Source organism: Pyrus communis, chromosome 17 (genome assembly GCF_041283825.1).
Source record: "Pyrus communis isolate YQ-2024b chromosome 17, ASM4128382v1, whole genome shotgun sequence".
NCBI classification, from domain to species: Eukaryota; Viridiplantae; Streptophyta; class Magnoliopsida; order Rosales; family Rosaceae; genus Pyrus; species Pyrus communis.
The window spans coordinates 280,125-297,135 of NC_142581.1; the positions used below are offsets into that span (position 1 = coordinate 280,125).

A 17,011-nucleotide genomic window follows, 5' to 3' on the forward strand; every position below is an offset into this window, starting at 1 on the left:
ATACTAGTTAATGATTGAGAGAGCATATAGAGAGGAAGATGGAAATGATCATGAAGTGTGTTAAAAGTCATATATATAAGTTTGGTGCCTTTCACCTTCTTGAATCATGTATGATATATTATTGTCCTAGTCCTTGTAATTATAATTATAATTATAATTATATGGGAGTGGGGCTACCAATTATATTTAATTATGCCCCTTTTGGCCTAACCACTCCCTGCTTTCGAATGCAAATTACGATCCTCTGATTGGATGGTTGCATTAAACCAACGTCATCCTTGTATTACGTATTAGTTGTTATATGTTTTGTGGGAGGAGCAGTAGTAAGTACAGTTGTAGGCTAATGCCAGACAAACATTTACAGCCTAGAAACTACTCTGAATAATGTTATATAATCTATAGAGTTTTAACGAAACACTCCTAGTGCTGTTCATTTTAACGAAAAATAGCATTTTTATTCTAAAAAATCATTTCTAATACTATTCACTTACAACATATTTTTGTTATTTTAATTAAAATTCAAAGTTTTTAAACCATTTTCAATAATTTTCCTTATAATCTATCTATACATTTCAGTTTATGAGGAAACTGAATTCTAAATGTCAGTACATGATTAGAAAAAAATAATTTCAAATGTTCGTTCAATTATATAATAACATATATTTTTTTCTGTGGGTTAATAATGTACTGTGATATATTTATTATTTAGTAGGGAAGTGAATTTTTCATTCTCATTTCCTCTTTTGCACTTCTCGGTTTCTTTGTATCAACTCATTATGCTTTGGTTCTCTCAATTATAAAGCCAAATGATTTTTTTTCCTTTGAGAGGGCGTGAAGAAAAAGAGGTTGTGAAAATTAATTACTATACTATTTGGTATTAGAAAAAACGATAATCTTATCATCATTGGTTATATTTTGATTCATTTAGATTTTTTAACTAAAATGGTCCATGATATTAGCATAACTCCTCATTTTGATCCATGAGATTTAAAATTGATAGAGTTGGTCCTTTAGTTTGTCCACCACCAATCATTTTGGTCATTCTGGAAAAAATCTTGGTACAACAAAATAGTTGTAAAGAGATTTTTCAATATATCAGGAACTCGATCTGGTACACCAAATGTAATCAATTGGTTGAAAACTTGATGGTATTATTTACACTAATAGAGAGGGGATGAGTTTAGCCTCACAATGAGCTAACAATAATATGGTTCAAATTCGCTTTTGACAAAAATCGAACCTAAGATCTCTTACTTACAAGTGAAGATGAATATCGCTAGTTAGTTGTATTACCTGGCAATTTCAAGTAATTGTATTATGACATTTGATATACAACCGTGTCTCTACATTGAAAATTTTCTTAGAGTTGTGATCCATCTTAGGATATTGACCAATGAACTAGCTATACGTGGCGGCCAGGAAGTTGTCAATGCCAAAAGCAAAGGGATAACAAGTCACAAAAGAGTATGCCCACCACCACATGGCCATATAAAGCTCCTCATTTATCCCTATCGAAATTCCTAATCATCTTTTGCTTTGTGGCTTGCCTTCTTTCTTTGTAGCTCACTTGGAAAAATTCAACGCAAGCAGATAAAATTTGGAAAACAAAGCACTAACACGCAACAGCACATCATCATTTGGCATCAACATTTGACCTTCACTGTTCACACTGCAGACATTCATAAATAATTAAAACAATCATTGGAGATTTTATATATATATATATATATATATATATATATATATATTTATATATTTCTCAAGTACATGTTGCGCAACATTTCTCCCACCTTTACTGTTCACAGTTCATAACTCATATTTTTTGAATAATTTTTTATAATGATGGCAATAAAATTGACGTTAAAATGTGGGATATCAAAGAGTTCATAGACAATCTTACTTTAGAAAAATCTCCTTAACATTTCTCTTATACCACTACACTAGCTTAACTTCCATAATTGTCACCCTAAAGATACCTATTCCTATGGTACCATCAGCTAGGTACATAGTCCCATAGTCCCAAAGACATTGAACAACGAACAAGCTCATGGTATTTAGTCCCATAAATCCATCATTAATTTATAAAAAATAAATTGATTGGCTTTTGTTGAATCATTTTAATACTTCAATAGCATGAGTTGTATTATAAAAATTTTGTTAAATGACCGACGCTTGAGAAGTAAAGAGTCTAACGAATAAGAAAACATTCTTAACCACTTAAACTCGTAAATTTTTTAAGCAATGTTTGGAGTATCACTTAACAATAGTTTTCGGTCAAGAAAACAAATGAAACAACAAAATCAATAAAAGAAAATGAATTATTCATTTTAGATTTTGTAGTCCTTAAGCATGACACGTTTGGAATATTGGAAACTTCTATACGTGTAGTTGAGGGGTGATACTTAAGAGCATATGATTTGAGAAAGGTTATGGCAAATTACAATACGTAATTGCATCTAATTTTATTACGTTTTATTTCAAGAACAAGTAAACATGCACTTTTGACTAGAAAATGAAAGGGCATTTGTGCCCTTGGAGCACTTCTACCGGGGGTGGGATAGGCTAGCACATAGCCAAAAAAATGATCCGACACCTAGGAAAGTTTGTCCAGCCCAGCAGATTACCTGGCACTCAGCCCAAGTTGGTCTCTAGACTAGCCCAAAATTGATAGACCTTGGAACCGGCCCATCTGACTCCAACGTGGCGTCGAAAGGCAAGGAGCCACAGAGGGAGAAGGAGGGAGAGGAGCTCATCGCTGCGTCGATCTTTTGTACAACGGGAAGCTCCTGATGCAGAGCAACTTGGACATGGTTTCCGCAAGACTCGATATTCATGCAAGAAACCTATTAGAGGTTTACAACGCCGACGTTTTGACACGGCAGTTCACAATTGTCATTTCGAGGCCCAGCAACGGAGCTTGCAGAGATGACATGAGGTCGTCTGCAAGGATTGTTTCTGTTATTTATGGGTTTCGTTTGTACAAGGTTGTTCTAATAGGAGCCGGGATTATCGCGTCGTTGATTCGGGTTTTGGATGTGGGAGTGAGGTTGGGAAAGAAGAAGCTGCAAAGAGCTTACAGAGATTAAAGTCATAAATTAAAAATAAAATAATTATTTTAATAAAATTGATTAGGCTATTTTTTGTTAGGGGTGGAGATACTTTGGCCTATTACTGTTCATTAGGGTCTATTACTATTCACTGAGTGGATAAATGGGCTGGGTGTTGGCGCATTTTTTTAGGGGTGAAATTGCTCTTAAAGCCAATCAAAGGGACTCCTCATACCTTTGTAAATCAAGAGGGATATGAGACTTTTTGTATCACCTGTCAAATTTAGCAACTAAACATACTATAGAGAGACGATGATGACTTTAGCAACTAAACATGTTGTAGAGAGATGATGTTGAGAAAAATTTCGGTAAAAATGTCATTCTTACATTGAATGGAACTACTGTGACATGAAGTCGAGCATAATCAAAATTCAATCACGTGGACATCTTTTGTGGGAAGTAAGAAGTATCCAAATAATGTAAGAAAAACTAATGAAAAAAATTTGAAAATTTTGAGTTTTAACGATAAAAACAAAATAAAGGATAAAATGAATAATATTAGATTAATTTTTTAGTATAAAAATATAATTTTGTATTAAAATAAATAATAGCAAAAACTTTTGGTTAAAGTTTTCAATAATGTAACTTGGACATCTTTTCCAGGTTTGTCTCTAAATTTCAAAATTTTACCGGTTTTGATATCTTGACTGAAAACTATCTACCGCCAACTCTTGTACGGTCCCAGACACTAGCAAGCAAGTGATACAACCAATTACGTCGTGCACCATAACACACTGAATCATATCACCGTGTAAATATGCAATTGTGATTGCGGAATTGGGGAAGAAATTCTATGCTACGCGGGAGAGTGTGTAAGTTCAATACTCGCTCCCGCCATTGCACACGAGCGAGACAAGGATGAAACGATGCACCTCACATGGGGATGTCGCAGCCGAAGGGAGCGAGTTTAACATACTCGCACGAGGACAAATGAGGTGAGCGAGCAATCTTTATCCATGACCTGGCATTTTGGTAATTTAACGTCTCAAAGGAATATGATTTTTCCTTTCATTGACAGTCCATCAATGACTTTAGCAGAAGAGAGAGAGAGAGATAGAGAGAGGGAGAGGCTCGTCGGAAACAGTGATAAGGACACATGCCTGATCACTCGTTGGACGGTCAAGATTCGCTTCATGTTCTCCATTAAGTCACGCAGGGCCGTCGGATGAGAGGTAACCAGGGTTAGTCAATAACAAAGCGGGGTTCGGTCTGGTTCGTTCTGTTGGTTCTCTCCTCATCAGAGTTAAAGGCTTTCACTTCAACACGGGTTGAGGTTCAAGCTTGAGCCTTTGGGGTTGAGGCTCTCTTCTCTCTCTCTCTCGTTTTTTAGAATCATAAGATTTTCCGTTTTGTTAATAATATCTATTTCGGGAACTCCTTGTAGATTCTGAGAGATCTACGGCAATATTATTCGTCTGTTTTTTTTTTCCAGGCCTGTAATCATCACTTTTTGATTTCCAGATCATCACTCATTAGAATCAAAACAAAAAATATTTTCCTTTATTTCCTTCACCCCTTGTTTTTTTTTTTTTTTTTTTTTTTTTTTTTCCTTCTCTCTTTCAATGCAGATCCCAGCTCAGGTGAAAGGGATGATGTCAAATTAGATTTTCAATAAATAAAAAAAAAAACCAGATCTTTGAATATATTTAGATCTGCTGATGTGGTCTCATTCATGTAGTTTTTTCTAAGATTCTCTTTCAAAGGTTTGGGGTTTTTGTGTCAAATTTTTTCACAGATTGAAATCGAGGACACAAATCTTGCACACGGAGAGTGAGAGAGATATGTGAGGTGAGGGTAGTTACTTGGTGGGTTTTTCAATTCATTTTTTGGGAAAGTTGATTTCTTTTGGTTGGATTTTCCTTTGACATTTTTCCTGGGAAAGTGTGGGGTCGAATGGTAAGGACAGAAGGATGAATTACTTTCCGGACGAGGTAATCGAGCAGATATTCGAGTCAGTGACCTCGCAGAAGGACCGAAACGCGGTGTCGTTGGTGTGCAAATCGTGGTACAAAATCGAGAGGTTCAGTAGGGAGAGAGTGTTCATCGGGAATTGCTATGCAATCAGTCCGGAGAGAGTGATCGAGAGGTTTCCGGGTCTCAAGTCCCTGACTTTGAAGGGAAAGCCTCACTTCGCCGACTTCAATCTGGTTCCTTACGAGTGGGGTGGCTTTCTGCAACCGTGGATTGAAGCTCTCGCCGACGGCCGGGTTGGCCTGGAGGAGCTCCGCCTCAAGAGGATGATCGTCTCCGACGAAAGCCTCGAGCTTCTTTCCAGGTCCTTCCCCAATTTCAAGTCTTTGGTTCTTGTTAGCTGTGAAGGGTTTACCACCGACGGCCTTGCTGCTATTGCTGCCAATTGCAGGTGACAATATTTACTTCCTTTTGTCGATAACTTAAAAGATTGCTAATTTCGTTTATTATTTGCTTAATCTGGATTTGTTTTGTTTTGTGTTGTGTTGTTTTGTTCTTGCTTTTTTGTTTTACATGCTCAAATGGAGTTTCTATTTACTAATTTTTTGACTAATTTGCTATTTAGACCCTCATTTGACTGACTTATTTGTTCGATTCTTATGTATGGATTGGCGTTTATTCAGCTTCAGCAACGTTGAATGCAAGTGTTGTTATCTTCAATATTTGTTTCATATTGTGACCTTGTTTTTGGTTTTTTTACCAATCTGGGCCATCCAATTTTGTTCTCTTTTGCATTTTGAGTGTGCTGCTTATGATATAGTTAAGTGCCCCCCATGATTCAAATTTATTACTTTCTACATCTTTGCATAATTCATACTGTAAATGGTTAATGGGACATCTCATGTTTCTTCTTTTCATCAGAACATGTATTATTTGCTTGGACATCTCGGGTTTCTTCTTTTGACTGTTTTGTTTTCAAATTTTAACCATGTTTCTATGTTGTGAATGTGAAAGCAATTGTATGGAGCAGTGTGAAGTGTCTCTAGAGTCTATATCCCGATTATCTAAAGTTGTGTTTCATGAATACTTTGAGTTTTGCCTGTCCTTTGTGTGCTCTTAACTTCCTCCAACGTTTCTTCTGCGTAGGCTTCTTAAGGAGCTGGATCTGCAGGAAAATGATATTGATGATCATAGAGGCCATTGGCTAAGCTGCTTTCCTGAGAGCAGTACTTCATTAGTTTCCCTGAATTTTGCTTGCCTCAAAGGTGAAATTAATCTAACGGCTCTGGAGAGACTAGTGGGGAGATCTCCTAACCTCAAAGTCTTGAGGTTAAACCGTGCAGTGCCTCCTGACACTCTTCAGAAAGTATTGGCGCGAGCACCTCAACTAGTGGACTTGGGAACTGGGTCTTATGTTCTGGATCCTGATTCAGATACCTACAACAAACTCCAGGCGACTGTTGTAAAATGTAAATCAATTAAGAGCTTGTCAGGGTTTTTGGAGGTTGGTCCTCGATGTCTGCCCTCTATTTACCCAATATTGGAAAACCTGACATCCTTGAACCTCAGCTATGCTCCAGGGGTTCATGGCAGTGAGTTAATAGAACTAATTCGCCAATGTGTGAAGCTTCAGCGATTATGGGTATGCTCGTTTTGTTTTTGCTACAGAAAATGATTCTTACCACAGCTTCTTTACCGAAAAAGAAAAGAACTGATTGATAATCTTTTCTGTTTTTATGCAGATTCTGGATTGTATTGGAGACAAAGGACTAGGAGTTGTTGCCTCAACTTGTAAAGAACTGCAGGAATTGAGAGTTTTTCCTTCTGATCCATTTGCAGCTGGGCATGCTTTTGTAACAGAAGAAGGCCTTGTTGCCATATCTGCTGGTTGCCCAAAGCTTCATTCGTTGCTCTACTTCTGCCAGCAGATGACTAATGCTGCTCTCATAACCGTGGCCAAGAACTGCCCAAACTTTATACGTTTCAGGTTGTGCATCCTTGAGCCCACTAAACCTGACGCTGTTACCATGCGGCCCCTGGATGAAGGTTTTGGGGCAATTGTCCAGGCATGCAAGAATATTAGGCGTTTATCGCTCTCTGGCCATTTAACCGACCGGGTTTTCCTGTACATTGGAATGTATGCTGAGCAGCTTGAGATGCTGTCTATTGCATTTGCCGGGGACAGCGACAATGGTATGCTTTATGTGTTGAATGGATGCAAGAAGCTCCGGAAGCTTGAGATCAGGGACAGCCCCTTCGGAAACGAGGCACTTCTAAAGGACGTGGGAAAGTATGAAACAATGCGATCCCTTTGGATGTCGTCCTGCGAAGTTACCCTTGGAGGCTGCAAGGCACTAGCAAAGCAGATGCCAACACTGAATGTGGAGATCATAAATGAGAGTGATCAGATGGAGATTGGCGCCAATGATGAGCAACGAGTGGAGAAGATGTACCTCTATCGCACCCTAGTGGGGAAGAGAAGGGATACACCGGAATTTGTGTGGACTCTGTAGGTGCATTTTCTAGGTTGTCAGTTTGTTCTCTTATTGTTTAACTAGTTTGTACTTTGGTTAGGCCAGTTGATTAGTTGATTTTAGTTGATGATGAGTTAGTGATAAGGTGTTTAAATTCAGAGAGATTGGCCATTGTAATCTATGCTGCTATAAATTGATTCGAACCAGTATATCCAATTGTCCTGTTATCAGTATCCTCGTGGTACCGAAGCCGATTGAGTCGATATCCTTGTGGTGCCCGAAGGCGATTGAATCCGGTACTCGTTTGGCGACCAGATGAGATATAATGAGCACGGCTAGCACCTGCCACCTGAGACTTAGGAGGAGCTAGACAATAGAAGAATTCAAACGTAAACAATTGTGTTCCTATCCTGCATCCAGCATCCAGTATCCAGTATCCAGTATCCGGTATCCAGGCAGGTGGATGATTCATGAACATCGAAAAAAACACACACAGAATAAATAAACAGTCGAGCAATTCATAAAACCACACCTAAAATCTGTAGTCTTTACTGCTTGCAATTTACATGTCTTAGGGTAGAACAATGCACGAAACAAGAATATAATATAAATCATTCCAAAAGCCCCCTCGAGTCTTAACCGATGAATACACTTAGATGCTCAAATTATGGAAGTGGCTTCAGAAACAAATATCCATTTTCAATATCATCAAAAGAAGCAGCACTCCTCCAGCAAACAGCAGCAGCATAGCGCAGCCAAACTGCGCAAGCAAAAAAAACAACCATTTAGTTCCCTCCCTTATCATTTCAAAGAAATAATTAGCAAAATAACAAATTGAAGATCCCACATGATAGTATAAGCATAATTTAGCAAACCAAATGCATGATCAAAATATATTCGAGATTAAGTAAAGGAATCCTGTTTGCGTTAACGGGAGCAAGCTTGACATGTATTTGGCTTGAAACTTCTCACACATTATTTTAGCTATTGTTCATATCAGCTCAGAATTTGGGATAAGCCTAAAAGGGTTACGAGGGAGTACCTAACGCCTAGGGAGTTACTGACGCCTTGACACAAGTTAAAAACTTTTGTTCAATCCTAGCACCTGGCTTCTTCTAGACGAGCAATGTAAGTGTTCATGATTTGACAGTCCAAGATTAAACCTTGGAAAAACTACAGAAGTGAACACTGTGCCATTATTCATTTGAAAAGCGTATATCCTGGAGGAATGTCCGAGCATTATTACATGAGGACAAAAAGGCAAAGCAACATTCTGTATTCCTGTCTTCTGAGAAGAATATCAGCTGTGCACGAGGAGAAAAAACTTTCTTACAACCAATGCACTATCATAATCACATCACCTGTGGCTGTCTAGTAAACGTTTACCAGATGTTCAAAGAGTGAACCACCTGTCCATAAGCGCTTGCCACATATGTGAATTGGTGACATGAGAAAATCTCTCGTGCATAAGATTTGGAGTAGGACAGCAACTAGTGATATAGCTGTTGTAAAAAAAGCTAACTGGGAAAAAATGTACCAACTTACCAAGCCAAAAGACAGTATAACATGTAGGAAAGCTTGAGGATTCATGCTAGAGGCTAGATAGAGAATTTACTAACTAAAATACTTGGACATTCTCCTATCAAAATTCAAAAGCATAAACCTTTATTTATGCACAGCACACAACCATTAATCCAATTCAAAAGTTGGGAGCTTGGCAGTAAATTAGATAAATTTTAATCAAGTTCCAATTGTGTGTGTAAGGAACAAGGGAAGAGAATCTGAAATGGGCGGGTAAAGAGTAGACGGCAGAGATGGAAGATTACATACCAGCCTCGTAAGAAAGACATACAACCATCTTGCTCTTGGTAATTGTTATGCTCGCAGTGATAGTGCTCGTATTGCTGCTGCGGAGGAGGAGGTGGCGGAGGGTACCCCTGATTGAAATAACCTTGGTACCCCTCGTACGGCGGATCACGCGGCGGCGGCGGAGGACCGTATCCGTGAGGATACCCAGGTGGTGGATAGCCTTCGTAAGGTGGAGGCGGCGGCGGTGGGTACCCTTCATACGGCGGCGGTGGCGGAGGAGCTGATGGGTACCCCGGCGGCGGATACTGATATCCTTGATTACATAAAAACAAATAATAATATCGATCAGTAAAAAGTAATTGAGCAATTGAATTGAAAGGATTTGAAACTCTGAAAAGGAAGCGTGTTTGTTTTGGTAATACCTGGAGGAGGGTAGGGTTCTTGGGGAGCTTTCTGGTAACTCATCTTCTCCGCTGGCTCCCTGTTCCTGCGGTCCGTGGTGGTCGGATTGCTTAGCCTGAACAAAAGATTTAGGTGAGAATTAATTAAGATAATCGAATATCCTTATATAGTAACCGTGGGTCCCAGACTGTTTCTAATCATGTTCGACACGTTTCTGTGGACTGGTAGATGGGTGGGTCCTGTCATTCAACGAAACGATGCGAGGTTAACTTAAACCCATTGGCATTTGGCGGGTAGATGGATTAGTTAAACTTAAACCCATTCTCTTTCTCCTTGGGCTTTCTATCGGGAGATAAAGCTTGTGATTTGCAAACCTCAAAAGCCCAATGTAGAAAAAGCCCACTATTCAATTGCCTTGCCGATAAGCTTTTTTGATACAGTATTTTATGAACTTGAAATTATGCTTTTACGACCAAGAAGAAACACCCCCAAAATCAATTATTGTTGTTAAAAAAAGATGTTTTAAACGACGATCTCAAACATGTCACTTATCCCTACTACTTTTATTTATCAACAATTTCAACTCGAGCAACGATGGATTGTAGCATTTGAAACGATATGGGTTTTCTTTATTGTTCCTTTTTGTTTTGGCATATGAGATATCTACTGACAACATGAAGCTGTGGATAGGGGTGGGTTCAGTACGGTTACCATACCAAAATTTTCGTACCAATTAGCGTACTAAATTTTCGGTTTGACAAAATTTAGGGCAAATTACATTTTATCCCCACAGGTTTGGGGTCGATTTCAATTCCTTACAACATCTTTAAAACATTTCAATTCCATACATTTGCTATCATTTTACTTTAATTTCATACATCCGTTAGAAAATCCGTTAAGTTATGACGTGGAAAATATGGGATCCACATTTGTGCTGATGTGGCTGCCACATTTGTGCCACGCAGCTAAACACTTAATAAAAAATTTAAAATATTTAATTAATTAATTAATAATAAAAATAATAATAATAAAAAAATAATAATAAGAAACCCCTTCACCTTCCCCATCCCTTTCTACCCACCCGAGCAGCCCACCCTCAAATCAGATACACACCCTCTCTCTCTCTCTCTATTCCCTAGCTCCAAAAATCCAATCTCCCCCGCAACCTCCCTACCCCACCCAAAACCCCAAAAAACCCAGATCGGTGTTGATCCTCTCCGAACTCATGTATGCGATGGTCCCGACGGAAGAATTGCAGGGGTCCATGGTCTAAGCCAGAATCCAAGGTACTGGATGGAGATGCACTTGTCGTCCTTGGCACCGCAAGTGAAGATGAGGCCCTCCGGGTGTGGTGGGTGGAGAAGGGAGGGTGGGTCCATTTGTCGGGCTCGGCGGGGATGGAGTCAAGGTGAGAGTTGAGGAAGAGGGAGGGGAGAGAGGGGTGGGACCCATGCCAGGTGAGGAGGAGGAGGGGCTTGAATTTGGACTGGGTGAAATGGAGGGTTTAGATTTGGAGGTTTAGGGTTTGGGCGATGGCGATGAGGAAGGCGATGAGGGCATCGTAGTTTGGGTTGGTGTTGATTCAGAGGTAGTTTTGGAAGCGGCCAATGGGGGTGTCGTTTTGGTGGTTAGAGTGGGCCTCGATTGCGGCGAGTAGGTGGAGGGGTTTGGGCTCGGTGAAGGTGAGGGGGTTGGGGGAGGGAAGGGAAAAGATGGGTTTTTGGGTTTGTTTGGTTTTTTTTTTTTAATTTAAATTTAAATGGGGTAAATATTATTATATTTTAAATGTATAAAATTAAAAAAAAATTGCCATGTGGCACAAATTTGTCAACCATGTCAGCATAATTGTGGATCCCATATTTGCCATGTCATCACTTAACGGATTTTCTAAGGGATGTATGAAATTGAAATAAAATGATAGTTCATGTATGAAATTGAAATGTTTTAAAGATGTTGTAAGAAATTGAAATCAACCCCAAACTTGAGGGGGTAAAATGTAATTTATCCCAAAATTTATTACCATTACCGTACCAAACTTTTGGTATACTGAAGTTCGATATTGCCAAATAGTTCGGTTGGTATGATATAGCAATGGTAATTGCCACTTTGTTTTGGAATAAAATTTGTTTTTGTTTTTTTAACACAATTCAAGGGTGAAATTTTTTTTTTTTACCTTTATCTCATACATTGTAGCCTAAATTCATCTATTATTCATCATTCATAATTCAAACACAATAATTCAAATGATGCATCAAGATTCATGAAAATTAAGCTTATAATCAAAATAGAAGTTATGAACCAAAACAAATAGAAGTTAAAAACCCAAATAGAAGTTAAAGTTTCAAACCAAATGAAAATTGGAACTAAACTTCAAAAAGTAAAATTCATTGATCAATTATTCAAGCTTGAGATGTGGAATGTTTTGGAGGAGTCATTGAACTTGTAGAAGATTGAGCTTGTGTCAAGCCTACATTACAAACAAAGAAAACATATTAGTAGCAAGAAGAATTAAAGTTGTAAACAAATTTACTAAAAAAATTAAAGCATATCTTACTTGTTTCCACTTCTTCCATTTCCTTGTAAAATTGAAGCATATCTTCCATTTGTTCCTTGTAGAACTTTTACTTCAACCGTCATAAGCCAATCACTAGTACACACTAATGTCTCTGCCATTTTAGGAGTCAAGGATGCCCTAAAAGGGTTCACCTCCATATGCTAAATGCATTTTCACTAGCAACAATAGAAGCGAGGGTTGCAAAGATATCATTGGCTATTTGTGAAAGAATTGGAAACTCTTTGTGTTTGATTTCCACCAACTCAAGAGATCAAAGTCACCAACAACAATCGTAGTAGGGTTTTATTTTCAAATTATTGGAATATTATAAATATGTGTTTTATAATTATATATTATATAATTTATAAATTACATATTAAATTATATGTTTAGAACGATAAGGTAATACAGTAGTATGATATCCATTACCTAAACCGTACCATGAAATTTTGGTATGGCACAATACCATACCATTATCTATTGGTACAAAAAAATTTGGCATAAAATCAGATGGCACAGTTGGCATGGCAATTTGACAAAAAAGTCCATCCCCAGCTGTGGAGTGTGGAGGGTTGCATTACATGGATGAAATATCTTATCTAGAAGTCATAACTGTTGAAGAAAATTATAACTTATTGGCCTTAATAACACGGTTAAGCAACTTCCTCCTCCTCCTGAGTCAACCTTTTCGCTTTCACGGGCCCCGCAGTGACCAACTCCTTTCTCTAGAACTTGATCTTATATCTTACCCGAATAATTAATTAATTAATAATTCATAAAACAAATACATACGTTTCTAGAAAGTCTTCAATCACCTCCCGTATCTGACATTTCAATTTTCAACCTTTTTTTTATTTTTTATTGACTATCCTATCGACTAAAATTTTCCCGTGTATAAAAAAGGGTCTCCCAACCAATCAAAAGCACTGCAATTTTCTGCAAACCACATCGATCACACCCAAATTCCAATCCAAGAAACTCTCAGTCTCACACCACAAAATCATACATTTTACATTTGTTTTGCTATTTCCTTTCCATTGCTCCGAGCCAAAATGAACTACCCCAACAACCAAGCATCCCAACCTCCCCTCTACCCCTCCGCTTCTCCTCCCACACACCAAGACACAAACCCTTTTCTCCCAACACCTCCCGCTGAAGACATCAACCCTTTTCATCAAACACCTCCGCCAATGCCACCATCCTTGTCCGAAGAAATACCTCCTCACGATGCATCCTCACCTCAGAATGCTAAAACCCAAGAACCAAAACAAACTACTCATGATCAAGATATTCCAACCTCATCAAGCGGCTCATCTCCTCCGTCAATCCCACCAACTCCAAGTGAGGAAGAAAAATCAGCGCAGTGGGGGACTCACGTCATGGGGCACCCTGCCGTCCCAACTAGCCATCCGGACAACAAAAAAGCAGCTCTGTGGGGCGCTGCCGGAACCGAGCAAGCCCAGAATCCCTACCTCCAGTACAAACCCCTTGACAAGTCCAACAACACCAGTCCAAAGGAATCCATACTCCAAGTCTTCAACTCCTGGAGCAACAAGGCCGAGTCCATGGCCAACAACATCTGGCACAACTGTATGCATAAATATTATGTTTCTCATCTCTTATATGTCTATATATGTTACTTTTAACTCATGAACTTATTAAGTATCTAAGTGTTGTGTGAACTGCTTCTTGAGAAAGCGATTCTGCCCTTAAGTCTTTTCGCCAGAAGTGCTTTATGGAAATCACTTGACATGTGCTTATCCTGGCACGTCAAGTTTTGCTAACAAACGCAGTTGGAGACGTTTTTTATTGTAGAAAACAATTCTAACTATTCCAGAAGCACATAAATTTTTAGTGCAGGACGTCTTGTCTGTGTTATGGTCGCATTAAATTGATACAAATTAACTAACATCTAAACTAATTTGATTGATCGATGATATCATGTCAGTGAAAACGGGGACATCGGTGTCTGGAGCTGCGTGGGCGAAGATGAACCTGACTGCCAAAGCAATAACAGGAGGAGGATTTGAGGCTCTGTACAAGCAGACATTTGCGACTTATCCCAACGAGAAGCTGCATAAGTCATTTGCCAGTTATCTCTCCACATCCACGGGACCAGTTGCCGGAACTCTTTACCTCTCTAATATCCATACAGCTTTCTGCAGCGACCGCCCTTTGTCCTTCACCGCCCCCTCCGGCCAGGTCACCTGGAGCTACTACAAAATAATGGTACCATTGGGAAATATTGCAACTATCAATCCAGTGGTGATGAGGGAAAATCCAAGGGAAAAGTACATCCAGATTGTGACGATCGATGGCCATGATTTCTGGTTTATGGGTTTTGTTAATTACGAAAAGGCGTCGAGGCATTTGACCCAAAGTATTTCAACCTTTGTGGCATCTGGAGTTGCCGTCAAACCAGCCGTTGCTGCTGACAATGACATTGCATACCAGAAGCCTGACAAGGCTGACTATTAGGAGGGCTACTAGTCTCTTGTTAATATTTTATTGCTTCTCTGCTCTGCTCGTGAAATTATATTGTCTTGCTTTTCTTTTACAATTTTCAATTCTCTCACCCGATCGACCGAGATTATTTTGTTCCATTTCCAGATTTCTGGATAGTTATATATTCCCTTTCACTGAATGTAATTTCTTGATTGTTATAATGCGATAAACCTCCGTGCTTGCTAATCCCACATCAATCACAACCCTTATTTTCGTATCATCGTAGCCGCACAATAAGCTAATTAAAATGACATATTATCAGCTAGTATTTTTTTTTGTAACTTTTCCATTTTTAACTTATAAAATCTGTAAAAATACTTCTGGAACTGTGTTTATAAATTGTTTGTTCAGACGGCTTCTAGAAGGCTTATTTGTTAATTAATGGAGTGCAAAAGATCTTAGACAAAACTCAATTCCGAATTTTCACCAAAATTGTGATATGTAACTCATATTTTACGTTGCAAATATTTAGAAGTCATCATAGAAAATCAGTTTTTGATGTCATTTGTTCCACACTAAGTTTCTAAAAATTCAAGAACTCTTAAACCATGGAAGTGTTTAAGATTACTCTGTAGAGAACTCTTTTATTTTCTGTTCAATCTACTGTAACTTACTGCCAGATATTCAAGTGGTGTATGTGTTTTTTTTAAAATCACATAATAAATGCCTCCTTATTAATTACGAGGATTAGAAATTAGGAAATATGTAACAGATTTGCATGCAACAACCTCACAATATAACTGACTTGAGGGAAATCTAACTTAGCTAGACATAGCCCTAATTAAACAAGTTGGAATTGACCTCATGAAGTAAATAGGGTTTGCTGCCAATCCATTGTAATATTGATAAGGTTGACAAAAAAGTGAACAAATATATAGAAAGTTAAAAAGGGAAACAATAATCTTAGTTAATTAGCACAAAAAACAGGCTTCGAATATTTAACATTTGCAGCAGTAATAACAGCACAGTTTTAACAAACCCTGACAATATTCTCCAAGAACTGCGAAGAAGAATACTCTGCATGCGTATATCGCTTCTGGTGTTGTGTCCTCCTTTTTCCATAGTCAAAACAGTATCGGCAAAGCTAAAAGAAAGATTAATCGTAACAATTTTTCTTGGTGCTGTTATTAAAACAGAAATAGCATTAAAACACACAACAAATTAATAAAAAAAGAATGGAATGGAAATGGTGAGAAAATTTCTTTTGCATGTCATTAATTGCAGGGTTGACTGAAAAAGAAATACACCAAGGCCTTGGCCATGCAAAAAAAAAAAAAAAAAAAACTTGGTCGCATTAAACTGAATTAATTTCAACTCCAACTGAAAAAACTGTCGCATTAATTAATCGAAATTGCATGAATCGAATAACATATATATGTGCGTGTGTGTATAAAACCAGAAATTGAGTCATGAGATTGATCATTTAAAATCTTACATCCCAGTCAAATTAACCAGAAAACGAAAAGAGAAACACAAATCTAAGATAAGTACGGCTTAATTGCACTGTAGTCTATTACAACTTGACCTAATTAAACCTTAAGTAATATTAAGCAAAGAAACCCATGAGGTGGCCACACAGAGGGCAGTGTGTGACGACGTGGGGTACCAGGAGATAAATGACTTGGCGAGTGCAGCAGGTGGAACATAGCATAATAGGCGTGTCTTGATCATGCACACTAATGTTCCTGCAAAACAGATTAAGAGGCCATTGCACGCCGGCAGTCACAGCGGCCGGCGGGTATAAGTCGTAGCGGTCGGTCAGTTGAAACCACATGTCGCTGACGTTGTACAAACCTCCTCCGAGGTTCACTCTTGGCCTTAAATCCAGAATAACAGCTCCCGTCAGCCTGTTTTTGTACATTAGAATTTGCGTCTGCAAACACACATGCACACACATGTTCATTTCTTACTTTTGAATTGAATAAATCAAAAGAGAATCAAGAGACAACAAGAGAAAAAGGGTGTTTGGACAATCATTTCCCATAAAAAAAAAAAAGAAAAAAAAAAAGAAAAAGATCTGAGTGAGTGAGTGTGTATGTATCAATGTATGTGTGCTTGCAGAACCAGATAAAGAGAGGACAATTTTACCTCAACGTCAAAGCAGCGTTCCCACGGATAGGGAACAGATTGTTCAGGACTGCCTTGAAGAAATGCCCACAAAGAAGGATCCATGAAAAGAGTATGAAATTTGCTAAATGAGATTTAGAAAATGAACACAGAACCTAGGAAGCTCAAGAAACACAAAGAGT

General features: G+C 38.4%; 3 protein-coding genes across 3 annotated transcripts; 2 read left to right on the forward strand and 1 right to left on the reverse strand.

Annotated features, from left to right (window-relative positions):
* The first annotated feature begins 4,044 nt into the window (after positions 1-4,044).
* LOC137707502 (protein AUXIN SIGNALING F-BOX 2) lies at positions 4,045-7,701 on the forward strand. Its single transcript, XM_068446381.2, has 3 exons — positions 4,045-5,469; positions 6,165-6,660; positions 6,761-7,701. The coding sequence occupies exons 1-3, from the start codon at positions 5,018-5,020 to the stop codon at positions 7,529-7,531; spliced, it is 1,719 nt and encodes a 572-aa protein (XP_068302482.1). The 5' UTR covers positions 4,045-5,017; the 3' UTR covers positions 7,532-7,701.
* Positions 7,702-7,990: 289 nt separating this feature from the next.
* Positions 7,991-9,872, reverse strand: LOC137707503 (uncharacterized). Its single transcript, XM_068446382.2, has 3 exons — positions 9,724-9,872; positions 9,323-9,614; positions 7,991-8,252 (listed from the first exon to the last, which is right to left on the reverse strand). Exons 1-3 carry the CDS (start codon positions 9,764-9,766, stop codon positions 8,201-8,203), a joined length of 387 nt encoding a protein of 128 aa, XP_068302483.1. The 5' UTR covers positions 9,767-9,872; the 3' UTR covers positions 7,991-8,200.
* Positions 9,873-13,170: 3,298 nt separating this feature from the next.
* Positions 13,171-14,948, forward strand: LOC137708833 (GEM-like protein 5). The gene is made up of 2 exons (XM_068447988.2): positions 13,171-13,847; positions 14,206-14,948. Exons 1-2 carry the CDS (start codon positions 13,310-13,312, stop codon positions 14,733-14,735), a joined length of 1,068 nt encoding a protein of 355 aa, XP_068304089.1. The 5' UTR covers positions 13,171-13,309; the 3' UTR covers positions 14,736-14,948.
* Positions 14,949-17,011: the final 2,063 nt, after the last annotated feature.

What these genes read in the sequence shown, in the direction of transcription:
- LOC137707502 (XM_068446381.2), top strand. Translation starts at nt 5,018, where the DNA reads ATGAATTACTTTCCGGACGAGGTAATCGAGCAGATATTCGAGTCAGTG. An exon ending in GCTATTGCTGCCAATTGCAG is followed by an intron (nt 5,470 to 6,164) that starts GTGACAATATTT and finishes TCTTCTGCGTAG; the next exon opens with GCTTCTTAAGGAGCTGGATC. An exon ending in TGAAGCTTCAGCGATTATGG is followed by an intron (nt 6,661 to 6,760) that starts GTATGCTCGTTT and finishes GTTTTTATGCAG; the next exon opens with ATTCTGGATTGTATTGGAGA.
- LOC137708833 (XM_068447988.2), top strand. Translation starts at nt 13,310, where the DNA reads ATGAACTACCCCAACAACCAAGCATCCCAACCTCCCCTCTACCCCTCC. An exon ending in CAACAACATCTGGCACAACT is followed by an intron (nt 13,848 to 14,205) that starts GTATGCATAAAT and finishes ATATCATGTCAG; the next exon opens with TGAAAACGGGGACATCGGTG.
- LOC137707503 (XM_068446382.2), bottom strand. Translation starts at nt 9,766, where the DNA reads ATGAGTTACCAGAAAGCTCCCCAAGAACCCTACCCTCCTCCAG. An exon ending in AGAACCCTACCCTCCTCCAG is followed by an intron (nt 9,615 to 9,723) that starts GTATTACCAAAA and finishes TATGTAATCAAG; the next exon opens with GATATCAGTATCCGCCGCCG. An exon ending in ATGTCTTTCTTACGAGGCTG is followed by an intron (nt 8,253 to 9,322) that starts GTATGTAATCTT and finishes TTGCTTGCGCAG; the next exon opens with TTTGGCTGCGCTATGCTGCT.